The sequence below is a fragment of the Podarcis pityusensis genome, assembly GCF_964106645.2.
Source record: "Podarcis pityusensis genome assembly, chromosome: 5".
NCBI classification, from domain to species: Eukaryota; Metazoa; Chordata; class Lepidosauria; order Squamata; family Lacertidae; genus Podarcis; species Podarcis pityusensis.
Genome location: NC_138032.1, coordinates 13,993,862 through 14,008,642, shown reverse-complemented (window position 1 = coordinate 14,008,642; position 14,781 = coordinate 13,993,862). Strand labels below are relative to the sequence as shown.

Below are 14,781 nucleotides of genomic sequence, written 5' to 3'. Positions count from 1 at the left end.
GCCCTTTTTCAAACACCATCTGTTGTGGAGTGTTCCCTTGGCCTTCTCCTTGGGAGTCCCCTGGGCAGCTACTGCTGCCGCCCCTGGTCTCTGAGCTGCCCCCCTGCCCGAAAGAGAAGTGCCTCCTCACACTGCCCTACTGGGGCATCGGAAGAGGATGCCCCTACTGAATTATCTGGATCCATTCCCAACCAAGATTCAGGCCTAGCTTCAGAACTGAGTCAGCCTTGGTTACCCTGACCCACGACCTTTATCAGGACAGGGATAGAGAGAATGTGATCCTGTTGCTTCTCTTTGATCTCTCAGCATCACAGTACCATTAACCATATTGGCTGGATCAACTAAGCGAGTTAGCAGTAGGAAATATGGCGATTCTACAGGGCTGTTTTAAGAAAGTGACACTAGGAGATTCTTATCTGCCTTAGTGGCCCAACAGAGACTGGCCAAAGGTGAACGTGAGGTCAGCACCTTACCTTGGGAGACAGCAGCGGGCACTGCCGAGCCTGCATGGTGGAAAGGCTCCCCTTCAGCTCTGGGCACTCAGGTACCAGGGAGACCTTGCACACAGCCAGCACAAGAAAGGCCAGAGCGGTGCCTGCATGCCTGCCTGGCCTCCCACTTGTCTGTCCGTCCCAACAGCAAGGGCTGGTTGGACTCCCTTGCCTACTTGCTTGCCTACTCCAAGGCTGCCTCAGCTCCTGGCAACCAGCACCCCCTGGCCAGCCCCAGAGCCACCATTCACCTGGGGAGCTTGTAGCTAGAGCTGCTGCAACAGGTGTGCAAACCTTTGGGAGGAAGAGACGTGAGAGGGCATCAGAGGAAGGAAGGAAAGGAAAGAAGGACCGAGGCCAGTGTTGCTCACAGCACCCCTGACCATCATTCAAGGCACTCCAGGGGGCCAGAAACAGAACCCCGGCGCTAAACGGTTGCCTCCTGTATACCTGAATTACATGTATAAAAGGATATTATAGGGAATATAAGCTTCTTCTACTTCCTCTCCCTTGTTGAGAGAGAAGATAGGTCGCTTTAATTCTGCAATCATATGTTTAGATACTGTTTGTTCTTTTTTCACCTCTCCCAAAAGAAGAAATGCCGCAGATTGAAACTAGGGTAGTCCTACCGAAAGAAGCTGCAAAATGTGAAGAACTTCTGAAAGCTTTGGAGGTAAGATTTATCAGGCCCCCAACATGATGCCCATGACTGAACTTGTGCCCTTGAAGATTTCTGGTGCTCTCAAAATTCTAAATGCCCATGATCCCAAAATGGTATGCGATCCCTCATGTTATTGAAAACTTGTAGTTGAGGCTTTGGATTATTTCGTTCTCATACTGAAGTTCTCCTCTTCTGCAGACCATTAAGATAATGGAAGTTCCCGTTATAAAGATAAAGGAAGCTAGTTCTGGTAAATCGGAAGAAAAACTTATTAAAAGTATTATCCATATGGTATGTTGGGGCAATTACGTGTACATATCTGCATGCAGTCTTTTGCACTACTGGGACAGAAGTGGGCAAAATCAACAAGCTCATCACTTGGTATATGGATAATATAAAAGCACAATAGTAGTGAATGGTGCACAATGGAGCTAGCTGAATCGAAGCTTTGACACTTTGGGGTGTTGGCATTGGTTCTGAATTGATGTACACCTGTGATTGTTACGATGATGTATCTCATGCTCATGAATTAGAACTCAAATTTGATTTAACTATTAAAACTCTTTGTTTCTATCTGCAAAAAAGGAGTCATGTTTCTGTTGAGCTAGCTTCGAATTTAATGGGCAGTTTCTAACCCATACTTATTTTTATTGAAATAATCCTGCTATACAACATTTTTGTTAGCTTTACTATTGTAAATAATACTTGACTTTTTTGTAAACAATTGAAGGAAATTAAAGTGCCCTACATAAAGACGGATTCAGTGGAGGAGTATAAGAATTCCGATTCGCCAGAATTTGAGACCATTTTTGTGATAGCAGACTTTCAAGATCCCATTTTCAATGATTTGCACAAAGCTGACTGCAGAGTCCTTGGGCCCCCAATAGTACTGCATTGTGCCAGAAAAGGCGAGGTAAGAATATACATTGTAAGAGATCTTGAAATGGTGGCTAGCTTCTGTTTTAGACATGCATATATTTGGATACAATCGTGGCTTCCCCTGTAACTACTAAAACTGGGACCTGTTTAAAAATGTATTTTATTCACTTGTCCTTTGGGATACACATTGGATTCTTGATCCATGTCTGTGTTAAATATCACAGTCATAACCTTTGACAGATCTGTTTTCACTCATTTTTCCTCCTTACCATGTGGCTCTCTGATATCTGTAGTGCAACATTTGAATGAAGCACACTTCTATTGTGCATCTAATACTTGAAAAAAAATAGAGTCTTGTGGTACCTTAAAGGCTAACAGGTTTATTAGGGCATAATAAAAAATACATCCATAATGAAAATGTACACTAAACAAAACATGTTAACACAGGAGGTTCTGATCAGGTCTGTGGTCCTTTTCTTACATTGCTGTAACTGTGTTTTCTTCTTCCCACACAAATCTCTCCTCCTCCCTAGGGAGTCTTTAGCTTTAGCGTCCTTTGTCTTGTAAATGTGACTTCTTCATTTAGATGTTAACAAGAACAGTATAGGAAGAAACAACCAGGAAGTGACTTCTATAGAGCTGTAGGTTTGATTAAACCAGGCCCCTAGTTCCCTGAATGGGTGGCGGTTTATTCTTCAAGTGCATGATTTTCACAGGAGCTTACTTAATTGTCTTGGGCCGTCTTCTGTGACAACTAACCAGTTTACTTTTATTTCAGCCTCTGCCTTTCTCATGCCGCCCATTGTACTGTGCCAGTATGCTGAATCTTGTGTTATGCTTCACAGGATTCAGAAAGAAAGAAGAATTGGTAAGATTGTCTTTTTTCCATGCCCCTTAGAATAGTTCACCTACATGGAATAATAGTTAAAGAGGTTGCAATATTGAGTGGAGAACAAGTATTGGGAGATCCGCATGGAGCTTGGTACTGACTGCTATAGCAGCACCACTTGAGGAATGTGCAAAGAAGTTTTTTTTTTAAAGTCACAAATGGAATAGTGTGATGGACATGAAATGGGGACATCTGGATTCAAGCTTCCACTCAGCACTGAGTGATATTCAGCTGTGGGATGGTGACTGGTCCAACTTGAAGACATGATGTGTATCTGTTCCTGCAGGCATTTTAAGGGCGTTTTCTGATTTTACCTGCTGATTTTTATTTGTTATGTGCTTTCTGTGATTTTTATGCACACTGCTTGGAAATTTTTGTATATAAATAGTTGAAATAAAAAGAATGGGCATCATGCCATATACACCACCATATGGGGTCCTCCTATGGAAGACAGGAATACAATTATGAGACACAAGTTGGTTAAAAGTACCAAATGTTTGTGGGGTAATACTGTGAGTGCTGATAAGTCGATTTAACTCACTGCAGTCAGCAAGTAGTTATCTTCTCTTTCTGCCTCTGGCAGCTAAACATTCCTTTAAAGTTTTGGATTTTAACCTATTCCATGTGGTAGAGTAGTATGGCATTTATGGGGTGAGTAACTAGGCTTCGGACCGTTCCAACTTGTATACTGTTTTTTCAGTTACCCTCACAACATTGTAGCCAATTGGAAGTAGAGTGGACATCTGCTTCTGCTTCCCCTTAATCGCCAGGTTCATAGGATGAATTTTTGACTCTCCTGTGCAAAGCACCCCTAAGCAAACCTTCCTCCGAACTCTTGACCCTCCTGTGCAGGAATGCCTTTAAAGAGAGAAGTAACCATTTTACAACCCAAATGTTGCAACGTAAACTGAAAGGAGAATGGCCGGAAATACTGTTGCTTTGTACACTGAATTGCAGACGGCATATTACCTTGGTCTAATAGGAATTTTGTTTAAAAAAATAAATAGAAAACTAACTGGAGCCCAATTTTGTTCATAGGTGAAGCTGGTGACTTTGGCTCATCATATGGGAGGGATTATTCGACGGGATTTCAATTCAAAAGTTACACATTTGGTGGCTAATTCTACGCAAGGAGGCAAATTCAGAGTATGTTCATTTCCCTTTCTATTCAGAGTTTGGGTGCAGAATATGGTTTTTTGCATATACCAGGCATATGATGCAAAGGGATGATAAGTACTGTATGTACACTAAGCTGTGGGGAGGAGTAAATGGATTTTGCATTTAAAGTTTTTGATTGTGCGTCTTTATTTTAAGAGGCATTTCAATATTTTGAAGGATGTCTTGGAGGTGTATTAGAGTGGCATTTTGAAGTTGCATAACTTTTCATTTAAATGTCAACTCCAAAGCAGTTGAAGATACAATTCATGTAGATAAGTATTCTGTTGCAAAGCCTATACTTGCAGCCTGGTGCTGTCAGCTGGAGGTCTAAGAATGCAGTACAGTAGTTCTTATGGAGCTACCTTACGACCCAGTGGCAGGAGATGTTTAATACTGTAACTGGACAGCAGTTTTGTTCTGGTTTTGTTGCACCCTGCCACATCTCACTTGTGTCTACGTTTCCCACAGGAATGCAGCGAAGTATACCATAGCTGTCTTCCATGAGCAAACATCTATTTTATCTAAATCATTTTAAATACAGTTGATCCTCCGTTTATGGCTTAGTAAAATAATGAATTGTCCATATTCATATATATGATGGATTTATTGAGGGCTGGATAATATGGCTCCCTTCCAAAATGTTGGGGTGGATAGACATAAATCATTGATTGAAAATCTGATTTACATTGGCTTCCCCCTCCTGCAGAAGGACTGTAGCTCAGTGGTAGAGTATCTGCTTTGCATGAAGAATGTCCCAGGTTCAGTCCCTGGCATCTCCAGGTGGGACTGTATGTACCCAGTCTAGAATGTACCCAGTCTAGAATCCTAGGGAGACTATGCCAATCAGTGTATACAATACTGAGCTAGATGAACCAATGATCTGTGTCCATTCCCCCTGTTATTTGACTCAAGGAAGCAATTCAATTGTTTTAATATTTCCTGAAGGAGCATGTATACTAATCAACTTACGTAATTAAAGCTTGCCATTAAATAAAGCTTTTCTATTACATGGGAGCAGAATCTGACCCCCTCTGGTCATGAAGTCTGTGTGTAGTCAGGAATTTCTAATGCCTTCATGCAAAAAGAAAGGTGGGAGGAAGGAATGTGCAAGCCTGAGTATTGCCAAACCATGTTTTGGTGTTGGAATATGAATATGTGGGTGCATGTTTCACTATTATAATGTTTGACTCCAAAGGCCAGATTTCACCTGCTTTGTTCTTTGAACTTTGTGTTTCAATAGGGGCCCATGGATTCAATTTTGTGAGCTTGCCACACTTCCACTAACATCCAGTGTTAAAGTACAGATTTTTTTAAAAAAAATTAAAAAAGCCCACAAATGTTAATTCTGTTTATCAAGCATAGATTTTTGTGTTTTGTGAAATCCTATGATCTTTACTAAGTAAGCCTTTGCAAGGGCATTCTCTTTTTCAGTCTGCATAGGAACTGTACCTGTTAATCTCTTTCTCTGCTGATTTGCAGGCAGCTGTGAGTCTAGGCACACCCATCATGAAAGCAGACTGGATTTATAAGGCCTGGGAGAAAAGGAATGACATGTATGTATACATTGTTCAAAGTGGCATTGGTATTTGCACTTGCGTGCAGGACAGTGAGAAGAAACCATTTTCTGCATAGGAAAACATGGTGCAACAAGGTTTAAATCCCTCATCCCATTTCCCCCCCACTCCTTAGTGACTTCTGTGCTGCTGCTGAGGAATTCAGGAAAGAATTTAAAGTTCCCCCATTTCAGGACTGCATGTTGAGTTTTCTTGGATTCTCTGACGAAGAAAAGAAGAGCATGGAAGAAATGACAGAAATGCAAGGTAAATGTGAAAAAACTATTGCACTAAAAGAGTCTATGTACATAAAATGCTTTAAACCTCCTCGTGCCCTGGACAAAAACACTACTATCACTGTAAAAAGATACTTTGGGGGTGGGGCACACATATTAAATAGCCAGCATGTTATTATATTGCTGATACTACAGATTTTGATGCTCTGTTTTACTGAGAATGTGTTAGTGTTCATATTTGTAAATGTATTACAGCAGTTGATGACTTGTTTAATGAACTGTATACCCCTCTATTATACCTATCTATGGAATCATGCTTTTCTACTGATTTGCACTTAAAAGAGGTTGACGTCGCCATCTAAAGCAAGTCTAAATGCCGAGAATTCGTTACAGAAGAGATGTCAAATGCTTAAGCTGTATCTCATATTGCATTTGTGCAGATTTGTGCTTTTTCTTTAATTCATGTACAGCTTCCTGAACGTAAAAATGTGGAGAGCCAGCTTTGCATCATGCATAATAACAAAAATCTGAAGCTGTGTGAAAGAAATTAGTGCTCTCTCCTTTAAATATGTTATTCTAAGTATGGTTAGCGTTGTTTGTAGGTGCTCTACAGTTCTTGGAGCTCTCCATATCTTCATATCCCTTAGGCTAACATTCAAAAAGGCCAGTATTATTCTCAAAGTACAGACAGAAGAAATAAGCAAGTTCCATGTAGTGAGTTCATAGTTGTGAGATTTCAAGTAGAGACATTTATGTTTATCCTCTTAGCCAGTATGTAGCACCAACTAGAGATGCCCTTCTCCATTCTCTAAAATCTGCATCTGCTTGCATTGAGCCTCAGATTTCTTCTATATCTTCCTTTCTAAACTCTTATTCTGAATAAATAAGGGTTTGGTGGACCTGTGGTCCTCTTCCTAATTTCATGTGTGTGGCAAGGAGGGGAAAATGTGGACGACGAGTGGCAAGAAGAGATGTGCCCCAGCTCTGTCCCCTGACAGATTACATGTGAGGGACAGAGGAAAGTCTCCTCTTCCCCCACCTTACATAATACTTTGAGAATAACTTTGCACATTTTTCACTGGGAAATAAGATTCCTGCCTCCCTTGGTGTTACTGTAGTGTGTTGGAATGAAAATTAAGTGTAGAATTTAGGAAGGAACAGATTAATCTTGGCAACCCTCTTTTGTCTTCAGGTGGACAACACCTGCCTGTTGGTGATGAAAGGTGTACTCATCTCATAGTTGAAGAAAATACTGTAAAAGACCTTCCATTTGAGCCATCACAGAACCTCTACGTTGTAAAGCAGGAGGTCAGTTTTAATAGAAAATCCTGGATTCTTAAAATGCATCCTAAGCCTAAACCCCTTCGCTTTTGCTTTTCAGTAGCTATTTTTAACGTTGGCAATGATGGATTGTTGTATATGCTTGAGCAAATCACAGAAAATGTTTTTTTCTCCCTCTAGTGGTTTTGGGGAAGCATTCAGATGGATGCCAAAGCTGGAGAATCCATGTACCTTTTTGAAAAGGTGAGCTGCTACAGAAGGAAATCTAGAATACTGAAAGCAATTTATAGAACCAGAATGGGATCTTTAGACTGGGCAATTCTTGGTATTAGCTTATTAATGAAATAGAAGATGGAATTTTGGGATGATTTTGAAACACTTCAGTTCCATTAACCGTGTCAAAGCATTTTTTGTTTCTATATTTATGTAAAACACTTACGGCCACTATTATGAGTAAAACTCAATTAGGGCAGCTTACGCAGTGGCCCGGTTCACTAGTTGACTCAAACCATAGTTTAATACAAACAATGGTTTAATGTGAACAAGCAGCAGATCGCAGCTCAGAAGCTCTTGTGGCACTCCTCCTCCCCAGGTGCTGCGCCAGAGATGAAACAAGGCAGAGTTGTGCTTGTCATGTCATCTGAACCAGAGCTTGTGGCTTCCTTCCCCTAAGCAAACCATGAGAGGTAAACCAAGAACAAAGCTTAGCTACTACTCATGGTTTGTTTGGAGAGAAACAAACCATAAGTGCAGGTTTTGACAGCGTAATGAGCCAGATTCTGGGTTGCTTAGTTTGTGGGAGCAGCAGTGCAGGAACTTTTGAGCAGTGTGCACCACCATTCTATTTGTTCCCATTAAACCATAGTTCATATTAAACCATGGTTTAATCTGTCATGTGATCTAGACCAATAAGAGACTGAAGTGCAATTTCTAACAACAAAATAGAACAGAATACAAAGCCTCCTGTGAAAATTTGAGTAGTAGTAAATGCGCATCCAGCCCAAAATAAAACACTTTTTCCCTCACAAGAAAGACCATCACCTCAAAGGAACTCAATAATAGCAGAAGATAATTACTAAAGAATCAGCTGGTGAAAATAATTGGGTTTTCAAGGCCTTCCTGTAAGCTTTACAGTGAAACCAATTTCAGTAGCTGGATTTTACAGCTTCCTGGGGTTCTAAGCTGTAGAGCAGGAGTACAGTTACCTATCTGAATGTTTATATTTCATTGCAGTTAGACAGTCCTGAACTGAAAACGTCTGTCTCACAACTTTCACTGAGTACTCCAAATAGCAACCGGAAGAAACGTCGCTTGAGAGAGACCCTTGCTCAGCTGACCAGAGAGGCAGACATGTCTCCCTTCCCACCTCGGAAGCGGCCATCAGCTGAGCATTCCCTTTCGATGGGATCCTTACTTGATATTTCCAATACTCCTGAATCGGGCATAACTAATGGAGGTAAAGCAAAACCAGCTCTGTGTCACTTAATAGTTGTGGCAAAAATAAAACACTTCTGAATATTGACACGAGTAACTGATTTTTCCCTTCTCAATACTATACAGGGAGCAGGATAGAATTGAGGAACGTGGATATTGGTAGACAGAAGGGCAACTCTCATTTCTATAGACTTAGTCGGATGAGGAGGAAATCATGCAGGCTTTCCAGATGTATTCCTCTGGATAACGTTGCTCGTAAATGTTGCATAAACTCCTTAGAAAATCTGCAACAAACCATCAAGGCAGCTAGCAGTAAGCCACCTGAAAGCCTAGTTAATGAAGCACCTCAAATGAATCTTCAGAAATTCATTATTTTCCCAGTCGAAAGCAAGGAAACTTCTGTAAGCCTCCGTTCCATTCCAATTTTGAAAGATGTTGTCTTATGCGAACATCATCCAGTTAGAGATGTACCGAGAACATCGCAAGGTGATGATGAGCAAATTTCCTTAATTTTTTTAGATCGCAGTGACCATTTAGGTAATGCAGAACTTAACTTGGGGCATGAGTCGTGTACTAAAGGCGATTTCAAAATACAGATTGGATTCGTTTGTGGCACCTGACTTCCAAGGTGAACCAAATTTGTCCCAGCAAGAGTAGAGGTGGAGACATCTCACTGATGTAAATAAGGTTGCTTCAGCTGTACCAACTTCAGTGCTGATGTGCAGGAAGTGAGTTGTGAGAGAAGCAGCAAGGAACAAGACCATAAAGATGAGTGTAGTTTTTATGATGGAACACAGGTTAATGACAATGATAGTTGGATAGGAAGACTTGAACCAACCTTTGAATCCAATTCAGATGCTGGTTTCGCTTGCACTGCTTCAGTGCTCATAAGAAGTAAGCTAGGTGCCGTTCAGATTCCTGATAAGTTCTGTACCTGAAATCCTTGGCAATTTTCTACAAGAGAATACAAAAAAAATTACTTCTGGTATCAAAATATTCTGGGGATATTCCCTAATATTGCTAAAATAATGGGCATTGGCTATTTTATAATCGTAGCACAGAGAGAAAGTGGTAGATAGAACTTCACCTTGCATGGTGGCACAGAAAGTAAGGGCTTTTCCTGTTCAAGCAAGTTTTTATTTTGTGCGTGTTTAAAAAGTTGGAAGAGCACTCAAATCTTCATATTTAAAATGGATTAACATATCTAATGGAAACAGTTGTCTTAAATAGATCACCTGTTAAGAATCCATGGTAGTTTCCCTGCTTGTAAAAAAACACCCCCCCCCCCCACAAATAAACACTCAAATAAATCATTTTTACGTCTTGTGTCTCCATCCTTTACAGAAACTCCAAAATCATGTGCAAAGCCATCCAAAAACTCGACTCCTTTTCTGCCAAAGCAGTCTGCGAGATGGCAGGTTGCGAAGGAGCTGTATCAGACGGAGAGCAACTATGTTGATATCCTGACAACCATAATCCAGGCAAGTCGATAGGTCCCCCCTTGTACCTGATGAAAACTTGCTACAAATCAGTAGCACCTCAGTTTCCAAAAAGATCCATTATAAGGGGCCTCTGTTACAAATAGTAACAGTAACTGCCCTCTGAGGGCTGACGGGCACTTTACACAGCAGCCATGTTGTCTGCATGCTGTGTGTGTCTAATGACAGATAAGGAGAGGTGTGTCTGCAAAGGATGTGATGTGGAGGCAGTCATGCGCCAGGAAGCTATGGCTGGCCTATGCTTCCTGGCACTTGTCTACCATGCACACATGACTGAGGTTTAAATAGGCTTTTTTTTTTTTACATGGGGATCCTTCAGTTCTCCCATCCAGATGACTGATTGGTTTCATGCTTGCTCATCTTCACCAATGCTTTAGCAGCAGGTGCTCCTATGCCGCTTACTGGGCCCACTCATCTGCCGTATGTTAAAGACTAACCTGACAACCATGCCTAGTCAGCAGCTGTTTTTATTGGAGCACCATTGTGAGAAGGGGCTGAAGAGTGACAGGTCTGTGCCTGAACATGGCCTGCCAAGAAGTTATGTTAGCGCTGATGCAGTTACTGGAAATGCACAAAGTCTGAAACAATGCAGCTGCATTAGAACACGAATCATTTCCAAAATATAATTATAAATGCGTCTTCTCCAGCACTCGGTTCGAACAGCGTTTCTGGATCGCAACTAGGTTGTCCTCGGTATCACTGATGCTCTTCCTTTCATTTAGAAAAAGATAACGATCCGTATTTTGCAAATAAGAATGTTTTAAAAATACTATACTGCTTCTTGGAAGAAAAGCAATAACCAACCTAGACAGCATCTTAAAAAGCAGAGACATCACCTTGCCATCAAAGGTCCGTATAGTTAAAGCTATGGTTTTCCCAGTAGTGATGTATGGAAGTGAAAGCTGGACCATAAAGAAAGCTGATCGCCGAAGAATTGATGCTTTTGAATTATGGTGCTGGAGGAGACTCTTGAGAGTCCCATGGACTGCAAGAAGATCAAACCTATCCATTCTTAAGGAAATCAGCCCTGAGGGCTCACTGGAAGGACAGAGGCTCACTGGAAGGACAGATCCTGAAGCTGAGGCTCCAATACTTTGGCCACCTCATGAGAAGAGAAGACTCCCTGGAAAAGACCCTGATGTTGGGAAAGATGGAGGGCACAAGGAGAAGGGGACGACAGAGGACGAGATGGTTGGACAGTGTTCTCGAAGCTACCAGCATGAGTCTGACCAAACGGCGGGAGGCAGTGGAAGACAGGAGTGCCTGGCGTGCTCTGGTCCATGGGGTCATGAAGAGTCGGACACGACTAAACGGCTCAACAACAACAACAAAAATACTATATTATACTGAAATGTTTAAATGTTTCTTTGATTGTCCTTGAATCTTACCACCACCCTTGCCGTCCTCTCCTGTCACAGCTCTGTGGTGCGCCACATCCTTTGAGAACCACTCCTCTAACTGTGGCACTTGGGGGTTGGTAATGGAGACAGCTGAACCAACATCAATTTATATGGGTACTAGGAAAGCCTTCATTTTTATTGTTTAGGGCAGGGGGGTAAGGGGAGTGACGACTAGGCGGCAGCATCTTGGCACGGTAAACCTGGCCCAGACCATAATTGTCAATAGGTGGCTTTAGGGAAATTGTTACCTACTGCAAAGAGCATGAATCTGCCTTGAGTGCAGCCTTCCAATTAAGATGACCCTGTGGTATTCAATGTATTTGCTGTTTTCATTTTTTCCAGGTCTTTCAAGTCCCCTTGGAAAAGGAAGGACAACTTGGAGGCCCCATCCTTGCACCAGAGGAAATTAAAACCATATTTGGCAGTATCCCTGACATCCTTGATGTACACACCAAGATAAAGGTTGTCTTCAAGACTTGTACAATGCAGATCTTTCATCTGTGTTGCTTTACTCCTGAGTTGTAACTTGCTTGTGCTGCCCTGGAAAGACATTAATGTTTGGAACAACTAAAGACAGAAAATGGAATTTGAAGTTGCAAGTTTAGCATTTGTTCTACACTCTTCAGCTCAATAGTTCGTGAATAGATTCCCTGAAACTGACTCAAATCAGGCATAATACCAAAAATAAGGGTGCTTATATTTTCCCTTGCTTCCAAATGTGGTATCAAATTGTTATTGTTATCATTAATTCCATTTGTATAGTACCCTTCACAACAGAAAGAAACAAAATGAGAATTAAAAATACATAAGAAAAGCAAACCAATATCACCCCCCCCCATTTAAAAAGCCATAGAATGTTAATCTGCTGAATGCCTGCTTGAAGAGAAATGTTTATGCCTGGTGCCTAAATATATGTAATGAAGTCGCTTATCTACACTCAGTGTATATAAGCACCTTCATTACGTATCTTTAAATTAAAGGCTATTTGGGAGCAGAAAAAATGCACAAGTTCAGGGTACTAATATAACTTTCCATCTTACAAATTGTAATTTTTTTTTTTAATAGGCAATATGTCATTTATGTTCTAGGAGGACCTTGAAGACCTTATGATAAACTGGACTGAAAGCGAAAGCATTGGTGATGTCATACTCAAATATGTAAGTCTTCAACACTAGCTGCATTACCATGAGTGCTCGCATAGCACATGGGGAGGAACCCCCTGGTCTTGGAGGAATTGGGGGAAGCCTCAAGCAATGCTAAAACACACAGCTTGTTTTAGTAACATCGAGCAAAGTTTTGCATTGCACACTTGTACTGTTGCATTTGTATACTGCCCTACACCTGTAGATCTCAGAGATGTTGGGGAAGGCTGCTGTGGAGTGCCTCTTAGCTGGTTTAGTGGTGACTGAAAATACTTCAGGGCATGATGGTATATTTAAGCTGGTTGCTGTAAAGGACCAATTTTTAAAATTACCTTTTTTCACTTCAGCTTTATGCTTGTTGTAAATGAAAGTTCTGCATTCTTTCAGTCAAAAGACTTACTGAAAACATACCCTCCTTTTGTGAACTTCTTTGAAATGAGCAAGGAAATGATTACTAAGTGCGAAAAACAGAAGCCAAGGTTTCACGCTTTCCTGAAGGTAATTACCTCCCCCCCCTTTTCCTTGCTCCCCCACTCTGTGTGTGTATATGTGTGTGTGTGTGTGTGTTTGTGTGTATTATATATATATAGATATAGATATATGGAAGGGATTTCATCTGTGTATTGACTTGGAGTATGTTTTTGACTTCTGTGTAAGAAGTTAGCAGCGTCTGACTTCAATGCCTTTAGAACAGGTGTGGACCGAAGGTGGATTAGGATCTTACCTGTAGATTGGCAGAGATTTTTCACTCCTACCTGCTGAAGCATTTAAAATATTGCTTACCTCCTCTTCATTGCCAAGGTAAACCCAGAGCAGGTTGCCTAAAAAGTCACATATGTGCTACTACATTTTATAAAACGAAGTAAGCGAGTAATAGTAGCACTAACAAACAGTTCACAAGATAGTAATCAAACAGATTCCAGTTTCCTATCAAGCTATAGCGTAGATGAATGAAGTCAGAGTTGGCACCAGCTGTATCCTGGCCTGGGCAGGGAGGCAGGGAATTCCATATTGACATCCTTGGCATTGCCACATAGTGAGCTTGGTCCAAATGCATCACGGTGAGCAGGGCCTCCCCTTATTTATTCATGATTTGTACCCCGCCCATCTGACTGGTGCCTCCAGCCAATGATAGATCTAAGAGCACCACCAGAGTGCACATCTGTTTGTTTTGGAGGGAGGGCAGCTCCATCCAGAGTAGAAAACCTGCCCAATTCTTTGGCCTGACTATCCACAGGATCTCCATCTTATTAAGATGGAGCTTCAACTTGGCCCTCATCCAGCCCACCACTTGTCTAAGAACCAGGGCTTGCACCTTCCTTTCTGACTTGGATATACAGAGAAAGTAGAGTTGGGTGTCATCAGCATACTGAGGGCATGTCAGACACTCCACACAGTTCCCAATGGATTCATAGAGATATTCAGTAGTCTTGGGAGCAAGATGGAAGCCTGCAGACCACCACAGAATAATTGCTATAAGGTTGAGTTTCTTAGCGTCATTTTCTGAAAACACCCCTGTAGAATTGCCGTATTTCCTGCTGCCAACCCATTTAGTCGATCCAGCCGATATGGTCGATGGTACTGAGTGCTGCTGAGAGATCAAAGAGAAGCAACAGGATCACATTCCCTCTATCCCTGTCCTGATAAAGGTCATTGGTTAGGGTAACAAAGGCTGACTCAGTTCTGAAGCTAAGCCTGAATTTTGGTTGAGAATGGATCCAGATAATGCAGTGGGTGCATCCTCTTCCCAGGCCCCTGTGGGGCAGCGTGAGGAGGCACCTCTCTTTGGGGTGGGGCAGCTCAGAGACCAGGGATGGCGATGGTGGCTGCTTGGAGGACTCTCAAGGAATCAAGAGAGGACTGAAGGAATAGTCCACAAGGGAAGGTGTTCAACAAGGGGTGAGGGGCTGCTGGCTCTGCAGGCAAGGGGTAACATAGCTGGGCTTTTGAGACTCAGAGCATTTCCCCACAGGGGAGCCGCAGAAAGAATGTAGTTGGTCAGGGGAGCCGTGGACTCAAAAAAGCTGAAAACCTCTGCAGATAATGCATTTTGTCCAAGAGCTTCTGGCCACTACACCTTCCTTAGAAAGGGGATGTTTGTGACTGGGCGGTAGTTGTTACAAACCTCTGAGTCTGGTGCCGGCTTACTGAGGAATAG

General features: G+C 41.9%; 1 protein-coding gene and 1 long non-coding RNA gene across 10 annotated transcripts in view; one reads left to right on the top strand and one right to left on the bottom strand.

The window, feature by feature from the left end:
- LOC308478528 overlaps positions 1 to 14,781 on the bottom strand; it is a 578,068-nt gene that overhangs the window by 53,347 nt on the left and 509,940 nt on the right. The window lies entirely within an intron of this gene.
- Positions 1 to 14,781, top strand: part of ECT2 (epithelial cell transforming 2) — a 43,805-nt gene that overhangs the window by 5,894 nt on the left and 23,130 nt on the right. For 3 of the 9 annotated variants that reach the window (XM_081007838.1, XM_081007839.1, XM_081007842.1), the window contains 14 exons: positions 1,085 to 1,164; positions 1,883 to 2,065; positions 2,810 to 2,899; positions 3,959 to 4,066; positions 5,558 to 5,631; positions 5,768 to 5,898; positions 7,060 to 7,175; positions 7,329 to 7,391; positions 8,382 to 8,604; positions 8,709 to 9,068; positions 9,927 to 10,063; positions 11,824 to 11,943; positions 12,570 to 12,638; positions 13,011 to 13,121. In XM_081007838.1, the coding sequence (XP_080863964.1) occupies positions 1,085 to 1,164; positions 1,883 to 2,065; positions 2,810 to 2,899; positions 3,959 to 4,066; positions 5,558 to 5,631; positions 5,768 to 5,898; positions 7,060 to 7,175; positions 7,329 to 7,391; positions 8,382 to 8,604; positions 8,709 to 9,068; positions 9,927 to 10,063; positions 11,824 to 11,943; positions 12,570 to 12,638; positions 13,011 to 13,121 (1,865 nt within the window). Of the gene's footprint in view, positions 1 to 1,084; positions 1,165 to 1,341; positions 1,444 to 1,882; positions 2,066 to 2,809; positions 2,900 to 3,958; positions 4,067 to 5,557; positions 5,632 to 5,767; positions 5,899 to 7,059; positions 7,176 to 7,328; positions 7,392 to 8,381; positions 8,605 to 8,708; positions 9,069 to 9,926; positions 10,064 to 11,823; positions 11,944 to 12,569; positions 12,639 to 13,010; positions 13,122 to 14,781 lie in introns of those variants that run through there. The other 6 variants (XM_081007840.1, XM_081007843.1, XM_081007846.1 and 3 more) reach the window with 5 other exon arrangements.